This window comes from Palaemon carinicauda, chromosome 8 (assembly GCF_036898095.1).
Source record: "Palaemon carinicauda isolate YSFRI2023 chromosome 8, ASM3689809v2, whole genome shotgun sequence".
NCBI classification, from domain to species: Eukaryota; Metazoa; Arthropoda; class Malacostraca; order Decapoda; family Palaemonidae; genus Palaemon; species Palaemon carinicauda.
The window spans coordinates 157777069-157796825 of NC_090732.1; the positions used below are offsets into that span (position 1 = coordinate 157777069).

Consider the following 19757-nt stretch of genomic DNA (forward strand, 5'->3'; position numbering starts at 1 on the left):
CCCGGAGACGAAGGAAGTCCTAGAGTGGTGGCACGACAGATTGAACACCCTCAAGGGGATGCCCTTCGCAGCAGACCCTCCTGAGATGCTCCTGTTCACGGACGCATCCAAGGAGGGTTGGGGTGCTCATCTCCTCGACAGCATAGCAAGAGGAAGATGGTTAGCCGAAGAGAAGAACCTGCACATAAACGTACTAGAAATGATGGCAGTGCGAAGAGCATGCCTAGAGTTTGTTCATCGGCTCCGGGGAAACACCGTGGCACTGATGTGCGACAACGCCACGGTGGTGGCCTACATAAAGAAGCAAGGATGACTAAAATCAAAGGAGCTGTGCGACCTCACGGAGTTTCTGGTATGGGCCGAAAGGGAGCAGATCAAGATCTCGGCCAGATTCATCCCAGGGAAGAGAAACGTCCTGGCCGACGGCCTCAGCAGAATGGGTCAAGTGGTACGGTCCGAGTGGTCCTTGCACCCGGAAGTGGCCAAGACTCTTATTCAGAAGTGGGGCTCGCCAGCGATAGACCTCTTTGCCACGAGACTGAACACACAGCTCCCCGTGTTTTGTTCTCCTGTGCCAGATCCGGGGCCGGCGTTCGAGGACGCCTTCCAACACCCTTGGGACAACCTCGACGTTTACGCCTTCCCTCCCTTCGGAATGCTCAGGCAAGTCCTCAACAGGTTGAGGCAAGCGGACAACCTGTGGATGACTTTGGTAGCGTCCTGGTGGCCGGAGAGAGAGTGGTTCGCGGATCTAAAGGAACTGGCGCTCCTTCCACCTTGTCACCTTCCGGACAGACCAGACCTTCTCTGGCAACTGCACTTTCAAAGGTTCCACGAAAACCCTCGGTCCCTCTGCCTTCACGCGTGGAGGTTATCGAGTGTCTCCAGAGGAAGGAAGGGTATTCGGCGAAGACGGCAACAAGGATGTCAGGGTACCTGAGACGTTCGTCAGCCGCAGTATACCAGGCAAAATGGGCTACCTTCACAAAGTGGTGCATCTCGAAGAACAAGCCATTGCAGGTCTCCATCCTGGAGATAGCTGACTTCTTAGTCTATCTCAGGGATGGGGTGAATATGTCCATCCCAGCCATTAAAGGAGTCCGGGCTGCCCTGGGACAAGTCTTCCTCCTAAAGGGCATTGACCTGGGTACCTCCAGACACATCTTGATGTTCATCTAGAGCTTCGAGCAATCGTGCCCCCCTCAGGCCATTAGGGCGCCCCAGTGGGACATGGCTAGAGTCCTGAAGATGCTGTCAGAACTTCCCTTCGAACCCCTAAAGATCATCTTGGACAGAGAGCTCACCCTCAAGACAGTTTTTCTGTTAGCAATGGCATTAGTAAAACGGGTAGGGGAGATTCATGGACTGTCGTACGAGGTGTCACACTCGAAGGGTTGGCGTTAAGCTACATTCAGGTTCGTACCATCCTTCATGGCCAAGACCCAGAATCCAGTAGTCTGGGACCCCAAGTTTGAAGGATTCTCAAGTGCCGGCAATCCCTTGTTCGGACAACCCAAGGGACTTGCTTCTGTACCCTGTGAGAGCGGTACTGAAGTACTTAGAGAGGACAGCCAGACTTCGACCCGAAATCAAGAGTCTGTTTGTCTCCTCAGGATTTGTAAAGAAGTCAATCTCCAAGAATACGATCTCCTTCTGGCTACGGCAGGTGACCATGAGAGCCTACAGTAGTGCAGGGGTTCCTCTCCCGGGGAAGCCTAGACCCCACGACATCAGAGGGCTTAGTACTTCGTTGGCCTTTGAGAAGAACATGGCAGTCGGCCAAATCCTGAGGGAAGGTACATGGGCTAGTCAGTCAACCTTCACAGCTCACTACTTGAAGGAGTGTTCGAGGAGATCCCTGGACGGATTCTCTCTCGGTCCCGTCATTTCTGCGCTTCAAAAGATTTCAAGGTGTAGCCCCAGGGAAAACCACGGGCAGTAAGTCCAAGAGACACAGGTTCTTTCCTTATCCCCTCTTTTCCCCTATTACCTTCCCTGCCATGGGATACATCGTCAGTGAATGAATACGTCTCCAAGGATTTTTACAGAGGTGAGTTACTTAGACACTAAGATAGTTTTTTGGGTAGTTTTCCCTATTTCTCGTGTTTTCTCTTGGGGGGTCAGCAGAACCTAGCCTCCTATCTAGGTTCCCCTTTTCTCTCCTCATCACGGTCTCTGGGTTCTGTGGGGCACTCCCACCTCCTAAGGTATAAGTCTCCTAAGAAAGTAGTCCGAGGTAAGTACTCCGTGTTGGAACAAATCACAAATTTTAAGTCATTTGTATTTTTCCTAACAGTACTTACCTCGAACTACTTTCGGGTTATGACCTGCCCATCCTACCCCGAATGCCTTACAGGACTTAGTAGAAACCTATCTGTCAAAAACTTACTGGAGATCGAGACCTGAGCAAGCATGCTCTCTGACCCCGGGTTGTCTCTGGGCGCTTATCACTCCGCCAGAGGTTACCCCACATAGAAAACGGGAGTAGGGTAAACTACACAAAATTCTGGTCGGTTGGGAGGAGATCCCAGATACCCCTAAGAAAGTAGTTCGAGGTAAGTATTGTTAGGAAAAATACAATTTACTTCAAATTTGTGATATTTTCTAGCTTAGCTGATATTCTATCCTATGTAAAGGACAAATGTTTGTATTCAAGCTGTTGCCAGATGATAAAAACATTTTTTATCATCTGGCAACAGCAAAGTCCCACGGGTGCTGGTTAAAAGTATCTTAATTTTTTTTGGCATGTTTCCTTAAAACAGTTGAAAGATTTTAGAATTCTGTGTTAATAAAAATAACATTAAATAATTATGAAATGCTTTTTTTTCAGGAAAGTGAGTCTGATATAGTGATGTTAGACCATCCCTATGCCAGACCTTGGAACTGGAGACCTGAATTATCTCAAGCTAGACCCCGGAAGATGTTGTTTGTGTCAAAAACCCCTCGGCAGACACGAAGCCATCCTGGGTTAGTAGGCAATATTTTATATCCATGAAAAAAGAGAGTGTGTGTGTGTGTGTGTCTGTGTGAGAGAGAGAGAGAGAGAGAGAGAGAGAGAGAGAGAGAGAGAGAGAGAGAGAGAGAGAGAGAGAGAGAGAGAGAGTGTGTGTGTGTGTGTGTGTGTGTGTGTGTGTGTGTGTGTGTGTGTGTTGTCTTCATTGGGAGCTGGAGTGTCCATTGAATTGATAACATGCCTCTTCCCAAACTCAGTGTGTTTGTCTCATCTCATGGCTTTAGGTCATAAATCTTAATTTGTACAATCTGTTCCTTCCTATGAGTATACAAGCCCTTGTCCTCTAAATAGGATGATGTTTTCATTGGGAGCTGGAGTGGCCATTGAATGGAAAACCTGCCTCTTCCCAAACTCAGTCCAGGAAGGGGGTTAAAGGAAGAAGGCGGCGTTCCCTGCACATGTTTTATCTCTTTATTCCCCCTCCATGTTAAGTCTAGGTCTATCTTCCAGGTTAGATCTCTAGACATGTAAAAGAGGTGGAATGATCCTGGTTTTTGCATGGAAACTCTAGTGTGATTTCCAGTCTCCTCTCCCATTGGCTCATGATGAGTTGTTGTAAGGATGGAGTACAAGTTCTTTCTCCTCTTGTCCGAACCTGTAGGTTTTAGGCTGTTTTCAGTTGCAACTTGAACTCTATAATCAGCCTCTAGAGAGGGAGACTTCATACTATTGGTGACTTGAAGGACTTGCAGTGGATGCAAGCCTTCCTTTATTCTAAAGCACCTCTTTCATTCCTCAGTTGCTAACTTGAGTGTTAAGCTTGGGTCACCTGGAATGCTTCTTTGGAGTCTTGCCAGGACAAAACAAGGCTACCCCTTGGATCACTCTGCCCAGGCAAACGACAAATACCTTAGTATGCTGTTTGGTTGGGAGTATCCTTGTACTTATATCAGGAAACCGAGAGTAGCTCATTGGTTCCTGATTAGTTGGTAACTCTGAACCACTCATGATACAGTAGCAAGGAATAGATGGAGAGAAGGGCAAGTTTGCTCTATCCCTTTTTCAGAAAAAATTTCCAAAAGTATTAGTACTGTAGTCACACAAGAGACCTCTGACAAAAGCTTCTTGTGAATTCTAGTGTGCACTTTTCTCTTTTGGGAATAAGTGCCAAATCTTATCCGTTGACCATTGCCTTTTGGCAGTTTTTTCCGTGTGGGGCTCACCCCCCTCCGGGCCATGACGGGGATAATTGTATCTGAAAACTAACTACTGAAATTCAGATTTTCTGAATTTTGATGAAATTTTTTCAGATATGAATATGAAATGTAATTGTCTAAATATATAAACTATTTCAAATTCTATATTAAGGAATCAAACAATTATAAAAGAAAAATTTTTTCAAATATGAAAATTGTACCGATTACTAGAAAGAAATCATCATTTGTATAGTGCAGTGTTTCCCGTTTGGTAAAAGTATGAATGAAGAATTAGGTATTTAGCTCAAAGATTTTTTCTGGTCTGTAAATTACATGAAAAGCAGTCCATAAAAAGGAAGACATTTTACAAATTTTTTTTTAAGATTTTGGTTCAGAACACACTGCTCTCCAATATTATTGTGAATCATGCTGACTACCCTATGGAAAAGTACTTCAGAGAATGTGATGAAATTAGAAGTGAAATTGCTACTAAAGCATTTTTTTTAATTATATTTTTCAATTTAGAAAACTTTAAACATCAAGAATTATTTATTTTGTTAACCTCTAGTTATGATCAGCTGATCTAAAGGTCTCGCTACAGTATCGAAAGATTGTGCTCATAAGAGTGGTGTATTTTCTATATAATCTCTTAATCTATTCAAAATATACTCATGATGAATATTACATCAGCACCAATATGTTACAGGATATCAGTTTTCATACAGTTCGTTTGTAGCCATTATTATTAATTTTCATCCGAAAACACACACACTTTCTCTCACACACATTTACACTCTCACTCTCTCTCTACTTATTCACAGATGGTAATGATTTGTTCACTTAACGATTATTCATCCAAAAACTTGCTCACAAAGTTGACATTATTTAAAAACTTAACCATCAGAATCAATCTATGCTGGGCCTCACATGAATATTTTCATGCAAAGTGAAAATAAGTGCATTTGTGAAGAAAATTGAATTATGGAAAAGGAATGTAGAAAATAACATTATCGTCATTCCAAATTTACAAGAATTTCTTAATTATTTTAAAACACAAGATTGAAATTAATTGTATACCGATGTCAAAATGTCCTGTACGTGGATACAGATTGATGAAGAACCCATTTAGTTTTAAGTCTACAAGTAAACTTTCTACATCTGAACAGGTGCAATTTATCAATTTTTCATATGAGAGTTCATTGAAAAATTTGTTTGATGGAGAACGTTGGCATACATTTTGGCTACAAGTTAGAGTAACAATCTTTCTTGTCATCAAAGGCCATTGATGTTTTATTACATTTTTCAATATTATGGTTATATGAATCAAGTTTCAGTTTTATACATACACACACATACATATACCATGGCACTTCTCCCAATTTTGGGGGGTACCCGACATCAACAAAGAAACAAAAACAAAAAGGGGACCTCTACTCTCTACGTTCCTCCCAGCCTAACAAGGGACTCAACCGAGTTCAGCTGGTACTGCTAGGGTGTCACAGCCCACCCTCCCACATTATCCACCACAGATGAAGCTTCATAATGCTGAATCCCCTACTGCTGCTACCTCCGCGGTCATCTAAGGCATCGGAGGCAGCAGCAGGGCCTACCGGAACTGCGTCACAATTGCTCGCCATTCATTCCTATTTCTAGCACGCTCTCTTGCCTCGCTCACATCTATCCTCCTATCACCCAGAGCTTCCTTCACTCCATCCATCCACCCAAACCTTGGCCTTCCTTTAGTACTTCTCCCATCAACTCTTGCATTCATCACCTTCTTTAGCAGACAGCCATTTTCCATTCTCTCAACATGGCCAAACCACCTCAACACATTCATATCCACTCTAGCTGCTAACTCATTTCTTACACACGTTCTCACCCTAACCACTTCGTTCCTAACCCTATCTACTCGAGATACACCAGCCATACTCCTTAGACACTTCATCTCAAACACATCCAATTTCTGTCTCTCCATCACTTTCATTCCCCACAACTCCGATCCATACATCACAGTTGGTACAATCACTTTCTCATTTAGAACTCTCTTTACATTCATGCTCAACCCTCTATTTTTTACTACTCCCTTAACTGCCCTCAACACTTTGCAACCTTCATTGACTCTCTGACGTACATCTGCTTCCACTCCACCATTTGCTGCAACAACAGACCCCAAGTACTTAAACTGATCCACCTCCTCAAGTAACTCTCCATTCAACATGACATTCAACCTTGCACCACCTTCCCTTCTCGTACATCTCATAACCTTACTCTTACCCACATTAACTCTCAACTTCCTTCTCTCACACACTCTTCCAAATTCTGTCACTAAACGTCCAAGCTTGTCTTCTGTGTCTGCAATCAGTACAGTATCATCCGCAAACAAAAACTGATTTACCTCCCATTCATGGTCATTTTCGTCTACCAGTTTTAATCCTCGTTTTATAGCTTTTTTAAACAAAATACCCTTCTCGCATAGCAATAGAAAAAGGAATGAGTCACAGTTTCATCACATCCTCTTTGAGATTTGAGGAACTTTGCTTAGAGTAAAAATGCAAGCATTTAAGTGAAGGTAAGTGGATAGAAGTACAAATAGATAGATAGTGATATTATTAACATTTGCTGACTATGCCAGTAAATTACATTAATTAAGGAAAGAGGGGTGGAGGGCTGGAAGATACATGCCTTTCAATGAATGGTGCTAGAATTAGAAAAGATTAGAAACCACTGCCTTAGGGTTTGGTCAGGTGAGTCCGTAGGCTAGTTGGTACTGAGCATTGCTCCTACCTTCATCATACCTACTGTATCATGACATAGGAGGCATGCCCAGGCCCTTAAGGAGGTGCTCTTCCTCATCTGGAGGGATTATTAGTTCTTATCCTTCGACCTGTACCTCCAGAGTTTATCAAACAATTGTGAGTCCCATATGATGGTTTTCAATTAAGACCTGGTGAAGGTAAGACTTCGCACCCTTCCCAATTTTTGCTTTGAATAGGAGAGCGTCCTTGTCCTTGTAGAGTCGTTCTTCTCCATCCGGAGGGAGTAAAGGAGCTCATGAGCTAACTGATTCCTTCAGGGTCCTTCATGTGGAATGTAAGCCTGGTTTAATAGTTACCACTGCAAGGACTTTTGTCATGGATTAACACTAGGGTGTCCTACCAGGCTTGAAGCCCTAGTCTGATTATTATTATTATTATTATTATTATTATTATTATTATTATTATTATTATTATTATTATTATTATTATAAAGCTAAGCTACAACCCTGGTTGGAAAAGCAAGGTGCTGTAAGCATAAGGGCTCCAACAAGGAAAACTAGCTCAGTGAGGGAAGGAAACAAGGAAATAAACTGCAAGAAAAATAGTGAACAATCAAAATAAGATATTTTAAAAACAGTAACAACATTGAATTAGATCTTTCATATATAAACTATAAACAATTCTAAAAAAAAACAAGAGGAAGAGAAATAAGATAGAATAGTGTGCCAAAGTGTACCTTCAAGCAAGAGAACTCTAACCAAGACCAAAGAACAATAGTTTGATTTTATAGTGCACTCCTAGAAGAGCTGCTTACCATAGCCAAAAAAATAGAAAGTACCGGTAGCCACTAAACAGTTACCTAGCAGTCGTTAACCCCTTGAGTGAAGAAGAATTGTTTGGTAATCTCAGTGTTGTCAGGTGTATAAGGAAAGAGCAGAATGTGGTAAGAATAGGCCAGACTATTCGGTGTGTGTAGGCAAAGGAAAAATAAGCCGTAACCAGAGAGAGGGATACACTGTAGTACTGTCTGGCCAGTCAAAAGATCCAATATCTCTCAAGTGATAGTGTCTCAACAGGTGGCTGGTGCTCTGGTATACTTGGTCTCTGACCTAGTAGATAATCACATCTACGTGACTGAGACTTCACTGCATGCCAGCAGGTCGAGCAAGATCTTGCCACCACCTCTCTCCAGGCAGCGAAGGTTATACACACAGGAGAATGCGATGACTGCACCTCTGCAGATTGACTTGTTACTGTGCTCTGGTTTTCGTTGGAGAGACTAAAATTAAGTCATGTCATTCTCGGCATCTGAGTCTGTGGCTATAGAGGCTTTGGCCTTGGCTGCTATCCACTCTATTTCATGGCTTGATCAGTGGCCAAGGGCAGTTATGTACTTCGCAAAGCCAACAAAGTTATCAACTCCTTAGGTTTTGAAGAAGTACAAGAGTTTTGTGCTGTCGGACGGGAAGGCAGTCTCTTTCCTTGGTCCTTAGTCAGTAAACTTGCGGGCTAACTGGGTCTTGAAGAAGCGAGATGCATTGGTTTCTCACTTCTCAAGACAAGTTACCTCAGAGGTGGCGTCGGCGTTGAGGAATTTGTTGGTCTGGTGTGCCGCCACTTCTGCTGGATGGTCGTTTACCAGTGGCGCTGTATTCATAGAGGACTGCTTCGCAATATTCTTTGATCCACCGTGCTGTCTTTTTCAAGGCCCCAGGCACTTCAAAAGGGACAGAGACCAAAGCTTTGGGTTCTGTCAAGCTAGGGTCAATGAAGGGTCCTGTGTCCCCTTCAACCTCTTCGAAAAGAGCCTGTGCATGCACAGTATTTTTGATCAACCAAGTCTCTCCATTTAGGAAGAGTGGCAGTGGGAAGAGGGGAGGGAGATGCTTATGCCAGCATTACCCCTCTGTTGGAGCATCCAACATCCAAGAAAGCCCTGGCCTTGCTAGCAAAGGTGGAACCATTGTTGAAGAAGTATTTCCGGGCTTTTACAGTCATCACTTCCTGGTGGAAAAGTCGACTGGTGGCTGGAGACGTCATTGACCTCTCCGCTGAACAAGTTTGTTTGCCATACAAAATTCAGGAATGGGATAGTACAGTCTGTGCTGTATTCATTCAGAGAGGGAGACTTCATGCTTTTGATAGGCCTAAGGGATACATACTTTTAAGTGCCTGTTCATCAGACCTCTCAAAACTACCTCCTCTTCTTCCTCTGTGGTATGGTGTACCAAGTGTTCCGCTTAGACCCACTCACGAGGGATACATCTTTTGACGGATTTTGACTTTTGGTTGATCCTGGCCTCTTCAAAGAGGCAGTTGCTTCAGGATTGAAATCGGATTTTTGCGTTTTGCCATGATCTGGGGATTGTGATAAACTGGGAGAAATCAAATCTCATACCCAAGCAGAGGGTGAAGTACCTGGGCATGCTACTAGACATGGCAGCAGAGAAAGTCTGTCCTACAGATGATCGCATCAGGGAGGCTGTGCAATCCTTTCTGTCCAAGGCTTAAATCCCTGCTCAGCACTGGCAATGTCTTCTCAATCTTCTTTCTTCATTGGAGAAGCTCGTTCCTCACATTTGTCTCCACCAGTGAACTCTTTAATGGTGTCTGAAAGATTGCTGGTTGGTGGACAGGGACCCCCTGTTCCTTCCTGAGTTTGGGACGATCTGACTTAGTGGCACAACGAGGTAAATCTCACCAAGGGAGTTCCATTCGACTCGCTACTTCCGGACTTGTTTCTGGTCTTAGACACATCAAACGTTGGGTGAGGTGCACACATGAGCAATCTGGTTGTCTCAGGGGTGTTGATACAAGAGGAAAGTAATCTGTACATCTGTAACCTATGTTAACAAACAAAAAGGCACGGTCTTGCGCCCCCTTTACTAGCCAACCAACCGAATGTACAATTGGATGGCATTTCACACCATGGAGTTGTCAGCAAGTACATTCTGGGCAAGAGGAATGGGTTAGCAGACACACTCAGTTGCATGAATCAGGTTGTAGCAACATAATGGTCTGTGCATCCCCTGGGAGCAGAAAGGCTTCTTGACGTGTGTGGCTCTTTGGGGACAAACGGGAAACTCCCTGTGCTCTCCTCCCCCGTTCCAGAACCATAGGCATTGTTCAAAGATGCCTTCCAACACCCATGGGATCACTTGGATGTGTATGCCTTTCTGCTGTTCAGCCTGATCCGACCAGTAATCAACAGACTTGATTTTCTCAAGACTTAGAATAACCCTGGTGATTTCCAGATAGCCCCAAGGAGTGTGGTAGTCCGATCTGCTTGCGCTTTAAGTCGAAGTCCAGAGAGAACTACTCCAGTGGCCCACACTTCTCTGTCAGCCACACTAGCAGAGGTACCATAGCATCATGCTGTGGAGTCGTTAGCACTTAATGGATGGAAACTATCCAGCATCTCCTCTGAGAGAAGACTTTTTGCAAGGCACTGCACAGATGTCTGGGTATTTCAGGAGCTCCTCTACAGCTGTTTACTAAGTTATATCGGCTGTCTTCTGCAATTGGTGTTGTAGAAGGGATATTTCTCTGGCCGGAGTAAATCTAACACATATCACTGATTTCCTCGTCTTCCTTTGCTGGAAGAAGTGTCTTTCAGTCATGCCTGTCAAAGACTAGCTCTCAGCCTCTAGTATTGTCTTACGATTGAAGGGCTTAGATCTTTCTTCTTCTTGGGAGTTATCTATGCTCATTAGAAGATTCAAAGTCTTGTCCACCTATGGACCTCAGGCCCCCTTAGTGGGATGTTACCTTGGTTCTGAAGGCTTTTACGTGTACCCCGTTTGTGCCTTTGGGGGGCTGCCGGCTAATACCGTTTTTTAAAGACAGGACTTTGTCATTCATATCACTTAATAAGGTGACTTAGGACATCTCCAAACTGCATAGGATTTTTGCCTCTGCCTTCGGTTTTGCGACGGTAGGCGATTTATCCTGATAGTGAGTGTTTTTCAAATTCTATCTCCTCCCTTGATACTTAATATTAAGACCTGGGATTACTGCCCTATATAGACCTGATGTAGACCTCCAATAAAATAGTAGTGTGTGCGAACTAGGTTTATTCCTGGCATTCCATGCATCTTTTTTCTCTGGTATATTCAGCAATAACTATGCCTTAGAAATGGTGCTAGAGGAGCATTTCACTGGACGACACAAGTTCCTCGCCCAGAAATAGATTTTTCCTTCGTCAAAATTCCTTTTTTCTCCTAAAAGTAATTTTTTGCTTGATGTGAATTTTTTTTTCATTACGGTGAAAAAATAAACCCTATAAATCAGGGGAAAAAACTAAGAAAAAATATAAATAAAAAATGGAAAAAATGGCTATATTTTATTGTTTTTTAATGTCCTAAGTTATATACCAAATTCCAATGCTATATCCTTAAAACTAAGGGAGAAGATAGAATTTGAAGGTCAATAAGTATAGTTTTAGATACGTGCATTCAAAGTTTTTCTTTGTATTTTTACAAAGACAATATCAATAAATCATGATTATTATGAATTTTATGTTCCCTTTTGGATATTAATAAACCAAAAATAAGTTATTTATTATAATTTAATCAGAAATGAAGATCCCTTTGTTCAATATGCTTCTTTAGATGAGACGGTCGCTCCTTCATTGTATCTCTCCTTCACAAACTCTGCTAATATCGCCAACATTACCCACTTCTGAACTCTTATTAGAGCAAATTTTTTTCTTCCTTGTGTTAGCAAGATGTTGAAATTGTCTTTTCCTCTGTGGCATAACTTTAAAACTAAGGGAGAAGATAGAATTTGGAGGTCAATAAGTATAGTTTTGAGATACGGGCGTTCAAAGTTTTTCTTTGTATTTTTACAAAGACAATGGTAATAAATCATGATTATTATGAATTTTATGTTCCTTTTTTAATGATAATGAACCTAAACAATGTTATTTATCATAATTTAATCATAAATGAAGATCCCTTTGCTCAATATCTTGCTTCTTTAGACTTATGATCACTCCTTCATCCACAACACTCTCTCTCTCTCTCCTTCACTAAGTCCACTAATATCTTTGATATTACCCACTTCTGAACTCTTATTAGAGCTAATTTTCTTCTTTATGTTAGCATGATGTTGAAATTGTCTTTTCCTCTTTAACACGATGAAATTCTTACCGAAACCGATGAAAAACAGACGTAAAAGCGAGTGAATTTCAGAGGTCACTTTCTCTCTGGTTTGTGCTAGCACTGAAGGGTGTAATCATAACTTGAACTTCCTGTCTTGTGACACAGGGAATCTATACAGATGTCATTGCTCACAATTTTTTTTTTACAAAATTCAGGAATGGGATAGTACAGTCTGTGCTGTATTCATTCAGAGAGGGAGACTTCATGCTTTTGATAGGCCTAAGGGATACATACTTTTAAGTGCCTGTTCATCAGACCTCTCAAAACTACCTCCTCTTCTTCCTCTGTGGTATGGTGTACCAAGTGTTCCGCTTAGACCCACTCACGAGGGATACGTCTTTTGACGGATTTTGACTTTTGGTTGATCCTGGCCTCTTCAAAGAGGCAGTTGCTTCAGGATTGAAATCGGATTTTTGCGTTTTGCCATGATCTGGGGATTGTGATAAACTGGGAGAAATCAAATCTCATACCCAAGCAGAGGGTGAAGTACCTGGGCATGCTACTAGACATGGCAGCAGAGAAAGTCTGTCCTACAGATGATCGCATCAGGGAGGCTGTGCAATCCTTTCTGTCCAAGGCTTAAATCCCTGCTCAGCACTGGCAATGTCTTCTCAATCTTCTTTCTTCATTGGAGAAGCTCGTTCCTCACATTTGTCTCCACCAGTGAACTCTTTAATGGTGTCTGAAAGATTGCTGGTTGGTGGACAGGGACCCCCTGTTCCTTCCTGAGTTTGGGACGATCTGACTTAGTGGCACAACGAGGTAAATCTCACCAAGGGAGTTCCATTCGACTCGCTACTTCCGGACTTGTTTCTGGTCTTAGACACATCAAACGTTGGGTGAGGTGCACACATGAGCAATCTGGTTGTCTCAGGGGTGTTGATACAAGAGGAAAGTAATCTGTACATCTGTAACCTATGTTAACAAACAAAAAGGCACGGTCTTGCGCCCCCTTTACTAGCCAACCAACCGAATGTACAATTGGATGGCATTTCACACCATGGAGTTGTCAGCAAGTACATTCTGGGCAAGAGGAATGGGTTAGCAGACACACTCAGTTGCATGAATCAGGTTGTAGCAACATAATGGTCTGTGCATCCCCTGGGAGCAGAAAGGCTTCTTGACGTGTGTGGCTCTTTGGGGACAAACGGGAAACTCCCTGTGCTCTCCTCCCCCGTTCCAGAACCATAGGCATTGTTCAAAGATGCCTTCCAACACCCATGGGATCACTTGGATGTGTATGCCTTTCTGCTGTTCAGCCTGATCCGACCAGTAATCAACAGACTTGATTTTCTCAAGACTTAGAATAACCCTGGTGATTTCCAGATAGCCCCAAGGAGTGTGGTAGTCCGATCTGCTTGCGCTTTAAGTCGAAGTCCAGAGAGAACTACTCCAGTGGCCCACACTTCTCTGTCAGCCACACTAGCAGAGGTACCATAGCATCATGCTGTGGAGTCGTTAGCACTTAATGGATGGAAACTATCCAGCATCTCCTCTGAGAGAAGACTTTTTGCAAGGCACTGCACAGATGTCTGGGTATTTCAGGAGCTCCTCTACAGCTGTTTACTAAGTTATATCGGCTGTCTTCTGCAATTGGTGTTGTAGAAGGGATATTTCTCTGGCCGGAGTAAATCTAACACATATCACTGATTTCCTCGTCTTCCTTTGCTGGAAGAAGTGTCTTTCAGTCATGCCTGTCAAAGACTAGCTCTCAGCCTCTAGTATTGTCTTACGATTGAAGGGCTTAGATCTTTCTTCTTCTTGGGAGTTATCTATGCTCATTAGAAGATTCAAAGTCTTGTCCACCTATGGACCTCAGGCCCCCTTAGTGGGATGTTACCTTGGTTCTGAAGGCTTTTACGTGTACCCCGTTTGTGCCTTTGGGGGGCTGCCGGCTAATACCGTTTTTTAAAGACAGGACTTTGTCATTCATATCACTTAATAAGGTGACTTAGGACATCTCCAAACTGCATAGGATTTTTGCCTCTGCCTTCGGTTTTGCGACGGTAGGCGATTTATCCTGATAGTGAGTGTTTTTCAAATTCTATCTCCTCCCTTGATACTTAATATTAAGACCTGGGATTACTGCCCTATATAGACCTGATGTAGACCTCCAATAAAATAGTAGTGTGTGCGAACTAGGTTTATTCCTGGCATTCCATGCATCTTTTTTCTCTGGTATATTCAGCAATAACTATGCCTTAGAAATGGTGCTAGAGGAGCATTTCACTGGACGACACAAGTTCCTCGCCCAGAAATAGATTTTTCCTTCGTCAAAATTCCTTTTTTCTCCTAAAAGTAATTTTTTGCTTGATGTGAATTTTTTTTTCATTACGGTGAAAAAATAAACCCTATAAATCAGGGGAAAAAACTAAGAAAAAATATAAATAAAAAATGGAAAAAATGGCTATATTTTATTGTTTTTTAATGTCCTAAGTTATATACCAAATTCCAATGCTATATCCTTAAAACTAAGGGAGAAGATAGAATTTGAAGGTCAATAAGTATAGTTTTAGATACGTGCATTCAAAGTTTTTCTTTGTATTTTTACAAAGACAATATCAATAAATCATGATTATTATGAATTTTATGTTCCCTTTTGGATATTAATAAACCAAAAATAAGTTATTTATTATAATTTAATCAGAAATGAAGATCCCTTTGTTCAATATGCTTCTTTAGATGAGACGGTCGCTCCTTCATTGTATCTCTCCTTCACAAACTCTGCTAATATCGCCAACATTACCCACTTCTGAACTCTTATTAGAGCAAATTTTTTTCTTCCTTGTGTTAGCAAGATGTTGAAATTGTCTTTTCCTCTGTGGCATAACTTTAAAACTAAGGGAGAAGATAGAATTTGGAGGTCAATAAGTATAGTTTTGAGATACGGGCGTTCAAAGTTTTTCTTTGTATTTTTACAAAGACAATGGTAATAAATCATGATTATTATGAATTTTATGTTCCTTTTTTAATGATAATGAACCTAAACAATGTTATTTATCATAATTTAATCATAAATGAAGATCCCTTTGCTCAATATCTTGCTTCTTTAGACTTATGATCACTCCTTCATCCACAACACTCTCTCTCTCTCTCCTTCACTAAGTCCACTAATATCTTTGATATTACCCACTTCTGAACTCTTATTAGAGCTAATTTTCTTCTTTATGTTAGCATGATGTTGAAATTGTCTTTTCCTCTTTAACACGATGAAATTCTTACCGAAACCGATGAAAAACAGACGTAAAAGCGAGTGAATTTCAGAGGTCACTTTCTCTCTGGTTTGTGCTAGCACTGAAGGGTGTAATCATAACTTGAACTTCCTGTCTTGTGACACAGGGAATCTATACAGATGTCATTGCTCACAATTTTTTTTTTACAAAATTCAGGAATGGGATAGTACAGTCTGTGCTGTATTCATTCAGAGAGGGAGACTTCATGCTTTTGATAGGCCTAAGGGATACATACTTTTAAGTGCCTGTTCATCAGACCTCTCAAAACTACCTCCTCTTCTTCCTCTGTGGTATGGTGTACCAAGTGTTCCGCTTAGACCCACTCACGAGGGATACGTCTTTTGACGGATTTTGACTTTTGGTTGATCCTGGCCTCTTCAAAGAGGCAGTTGCTTCAGGATTGAAATCGGATTTTTGCGTTTTGCCATGATCTGGGGATTGTGATAAACTGGGAGAAATCAAATCTCATACCCAAGCAGAGGGTGAAGTACCTGGGCATGCTACTAGACATGGCAGCAGAGAAAGTCTGTCCTACAGATGATCGCATCAGGGAGGCTGTGCAATCCTTTCTGTCCAAGGCTTAAATCCCTGCTCAGCACTGGCAATGTCTTCTCAATCTTCTTTCTTCATTGGAGAAGCTCGTTCCTCACATTTGTCTCCACCAGTGAACTCTTTAATGGTGTCTGAAAGATTGCTGGTTGGTGGACAGGGACCCCCTGTTCCTTCCTGAGTTTGGGACGATCTGACTTAGTGGCACAACGAGGTAAATCTCACCAAGGGAGTTCCATTCGACTCGCTACTTCCGGACTTGTTTCTGGTCTTAGACACATCAAACGTTGGGTGAGGTGCACACATGAGCAATCTGGTTGTCTCAGGGGTGTTGATACAAGAGGAAAGTAATCTGTACATCTGTAACCTATGTTAACAAACAAAAAGGCACGGTCTTGCGCCCCCTTTACTAGCCAACCAACCGAATGTACAATTGGATGGCATTTCACACCATGGAGTTGTCAGCAAGTACATTCTGGGCAAGAGGAATGGGTTAGCAGACACACTCAGTTGCATGAATCAGGTTGTAGCAACATAATGGTCTGTGCATCCCCTGGGAGCAGAAAGGCTTCTTGACGTGTGTGGCTCTTTGGGGACAAACGGGAAACTCCCTGTGCTCTCCTCCCCCGTTCCAGAACCATAGGCATTGTTCAAAGATGCCTTCCAACACCCATGGGATCACTTGGATGTGTATGCCTTTCTGCTGTTCAGCCTGATCCGACCAGTAATCAACAGACTTGATTTTCTCAAGACTTAGAATAACCCTGGTGATTTCCAGATAGCCCCAAGGAGTGTGGTAGTCCGATCTGCTTGCGCTTTAAGTCGAAGTCCAGAGAGAACTACTCCAGTGGCCCACACTTCTCTGTCAGCCACACTAGCAGAGGTACCATAGCATCATGCTGTGGAGTCGTTAGCACTTAATGGATGGAAACTATCCAGCATCTCCTCTGAGAGAAGACTTTTTGCAAGGCACTGCACAGATGTCTGGGTATTTCAGGAGCTCCTCTACAGCTGTTTACTAAGTTATATCGGCTGTCTTCTGCAATTGGTGTTGTAGAAGGGATATTTCTCTGGCCGGAGTAAATCTAACACATATCACTGATTTCCTCGTCTTCCTTTGCTGGAAGAAGTGTCTTTCAGTCATGCCTGTCAAAGACTAGCTCTCAGCCTCTAGTATTGTCTTACGATTGAAGGGCTTAGATCTTTCTTCTTCTTGGGAGTTATCTATGCTCATTAGAAGATTCAAAGTCTTGTCCACCTATGGACCTCAGGCCCCCTTAGTGGGATGTTACCTTGGTTCTGAAGGCTTTTACGTGTACCCCGTTTGTGCCTTTGGGGGGCTGCCGGCTAATACCGTTTTTTAAAGACAGGACTTTGTCATTCATATCACTTAATAAGGTGACTTAGGACATCTCCAAACTGCATAGGATTTTTGCCTCTGCCTTCGGTTTTGCGACGGTAGGCGATTTATCCTGATAGTGAGTGTTTTTCAAATTCTATCTCCTCCCTTGATACTTAATATTAAGACCTGGGATTACTGCCCTATATAGACCTGATGTAGACCTCCAATAAAATAGTAGTGTGTGCGAACTAGGTTTATTCCTGGCATTCCATGCATCTTTTTTCTCTGGTATATTCAGCAATAACTATGCCTTAGAAATGGTGCTAGAGGAGCATTTCACTGGACGACACAAGTTCCTCGCCCAGAAATAGATTTTTCCTTCGTCAAAATTCCTTTTTTCTCCTAAAAGTAATTTTTTGCTTGATGTGAATTTTTTTTTTCATTACGGTGAAAAAATAAACCCTATAAATCAGGGGAAAAAACTAAGAAAAAATATAAATAAAAAATGGAAAAAATGGCTATATTTTATTGTTTTTTAATGTCCTAAGTTATATACCAAATTCCAATGCTATATCCTTAAAACTAAGGGAGAAGATAGAATTTGAAGGTCAATAAGTATAGTTTTAGATACGTGCATTCAAAGTTTTTCTTTGTATTTTTACAAAGACAATATCAATAAATCATGATTATTATGAATTTTATGTTCCCTTTTGGATATTAATAAACCAAAAATAAGTTATTTATTATAATTTAATCAGAAATGAAGATCCCTTTGTTCAATATGCTTCTTTAGATGAGACGGTCGCTCCTTCATTGTATCTCTCCTTCACAAACTCTGCTAATATCGCCAACATTACCCACTTCTGAACTCTTATTAGAGCAAATTTTTTTCTTCCTTGTGTTAGCAAGATGTTGAAATTGTCTTTTCCTCTGTGGCATAACTTTAAAACTAAGGGAGAAGATAGAATTTGGAGGTCAATAAGTATAGTTTTGAGATACGGGCGTTCAAAGTTTTTCTTTGTATTTTTACAAAGACAATGGTAATAAATCATGATTATTATGAATTTTATGTTCCTTTTTTAATGATAATGAACCTAAACAATGTTATTTATCATAATTTAATCATAAATGAAGATCCCTTTGCTCAATATCTTGCTTCTTTAGACTTATGATCACTCCTTCATCCACAACACTCTCTCTCTCTCTCCTTCACTAAGTCCACTAATATCTTTGATATTACCCACTTCTGAACTCTTATTAGAGCTAATTTTCTTCTTTATGTTAGCATGATGTTGAAATTGTCTTTTCCTCTTTAACACGATGAAATTCTTACCGAAACCGATGAAAAACAGACGTAAAAGCGAGTGAATTTCAGAGGTCACTTTCTCTCTGGTTTGTGCTAGCACTGAAGGGTGTAATCATAACTTGAACTTCCTGTCTTGTGACACAGGGAATCTATACAGATGTCATTGCTCACAATTTTTTTTTTAGAAAATGTAACGATTATCAAAATTTACAAGAACAGAAGAAATACTGCATTTTCTTGTAGGGATCAATGTGTGTCATTTATTGAGTTACTTTTACTAATTAACCTGTAACTATGAAAGCAAGAGGAATGTTGACAGAATATTTCGTATAAGCATTCTCCATTGCCATTTGAAGCTCAGTGAATTTGTTCAAGGTACGTGAAGTAAAGAGGGCAGCTGACCTGAGGTGGGGTCAGGGACTGGGTCAGTCATATGAAGAGAATAAGAAGAAGTTTTGGAAAGAAGTGAAGAGAGTAAGGAAGGCCGGCGCAAGAATTGAAGAGACAGTGAAAGATGGAAATGGAAGGTTGTTAAAAGGAGTGGAGGCAAGGAAAAGGTGGGCGGAATATTTTGAAAGTTTGCTGAATGTTGAGGATGATAGGGAGGCAGATATAATTGCTGTTCCAGGTGTTGAGGTGCCAGTGATGGGAGATGAGAATGAGAGAGAGATTACAATAGAGGAAGTGAGGAGAGCACTAGATGAAACGAGAGTAGGAAAAGCATCTGGTATGGATGGTGTGAAAGCTGAGATGTTGAAGGAAGGGGGTGTGACTGTACTTGAATGGTTGGTGAGATTGTTTAATGTGTGTTTTGTGTTGTCAATGGTACCAGTAGATTGGGTCTGTGCATGTATTGTACCACCATATAAGGGTAAGGGAGATGTGCATGAGTGTTGTAATTCAAGAGGTATTAGTTTGTTGAGTGTAGTTGGAAAAGTGTATGGTAGAGTATTTATTAATAGGATTAAGGATAAAACAGAGAATGCAATCTTGGAAGTACAGGGTGGTTTTAGAAGAGGTAGGGGTTGTATGAATCAGATTTTTACAGTTAGGCAAATATGCGAGAAATATTTAGCAAAAGGTAAGGAGGTGTATGTTGCGTTTATGGATCTGGAGAAAGCATATGATAGAGTTGATAGGGAAGCAATGTGGAATGTGATGAGGTTATATGGAGTTGGTGGAAGGTTGTTGGAAGCAGTGAAAAGTTTCTACAAAGGTAGTAAAGCATGTGTTAGAATAGGAAATGAAGTGAGCGATTGG

The 19757-nt window shown here is 41.6% G+C and overlaps 1 protein-coding gene across 2 annotated transcripts in view; it reads left to right on the plus strand.

The window, feature by feature from the left end:
- LOC137646052 (KAT8 regulatory NSL complex subunit 3-like) overlaps nt 1–19757 on the plus strand; it is a 222856-nt gene that overhangs the window by 51726 nt on the left and 151373 nt on the right. For both annotated transcript variants that reach the window (XM_068379204.1, XM_068379205.1), the window contains one exon: nt 2831–2967. In XM_068379204.1, coding sequence (XP_068235305.1) covers nt 2831–2967 — 137 coding nt within the window. The remainder of the gene's footprint in view (nt 1–2830; nt 2968–19757) is intronic.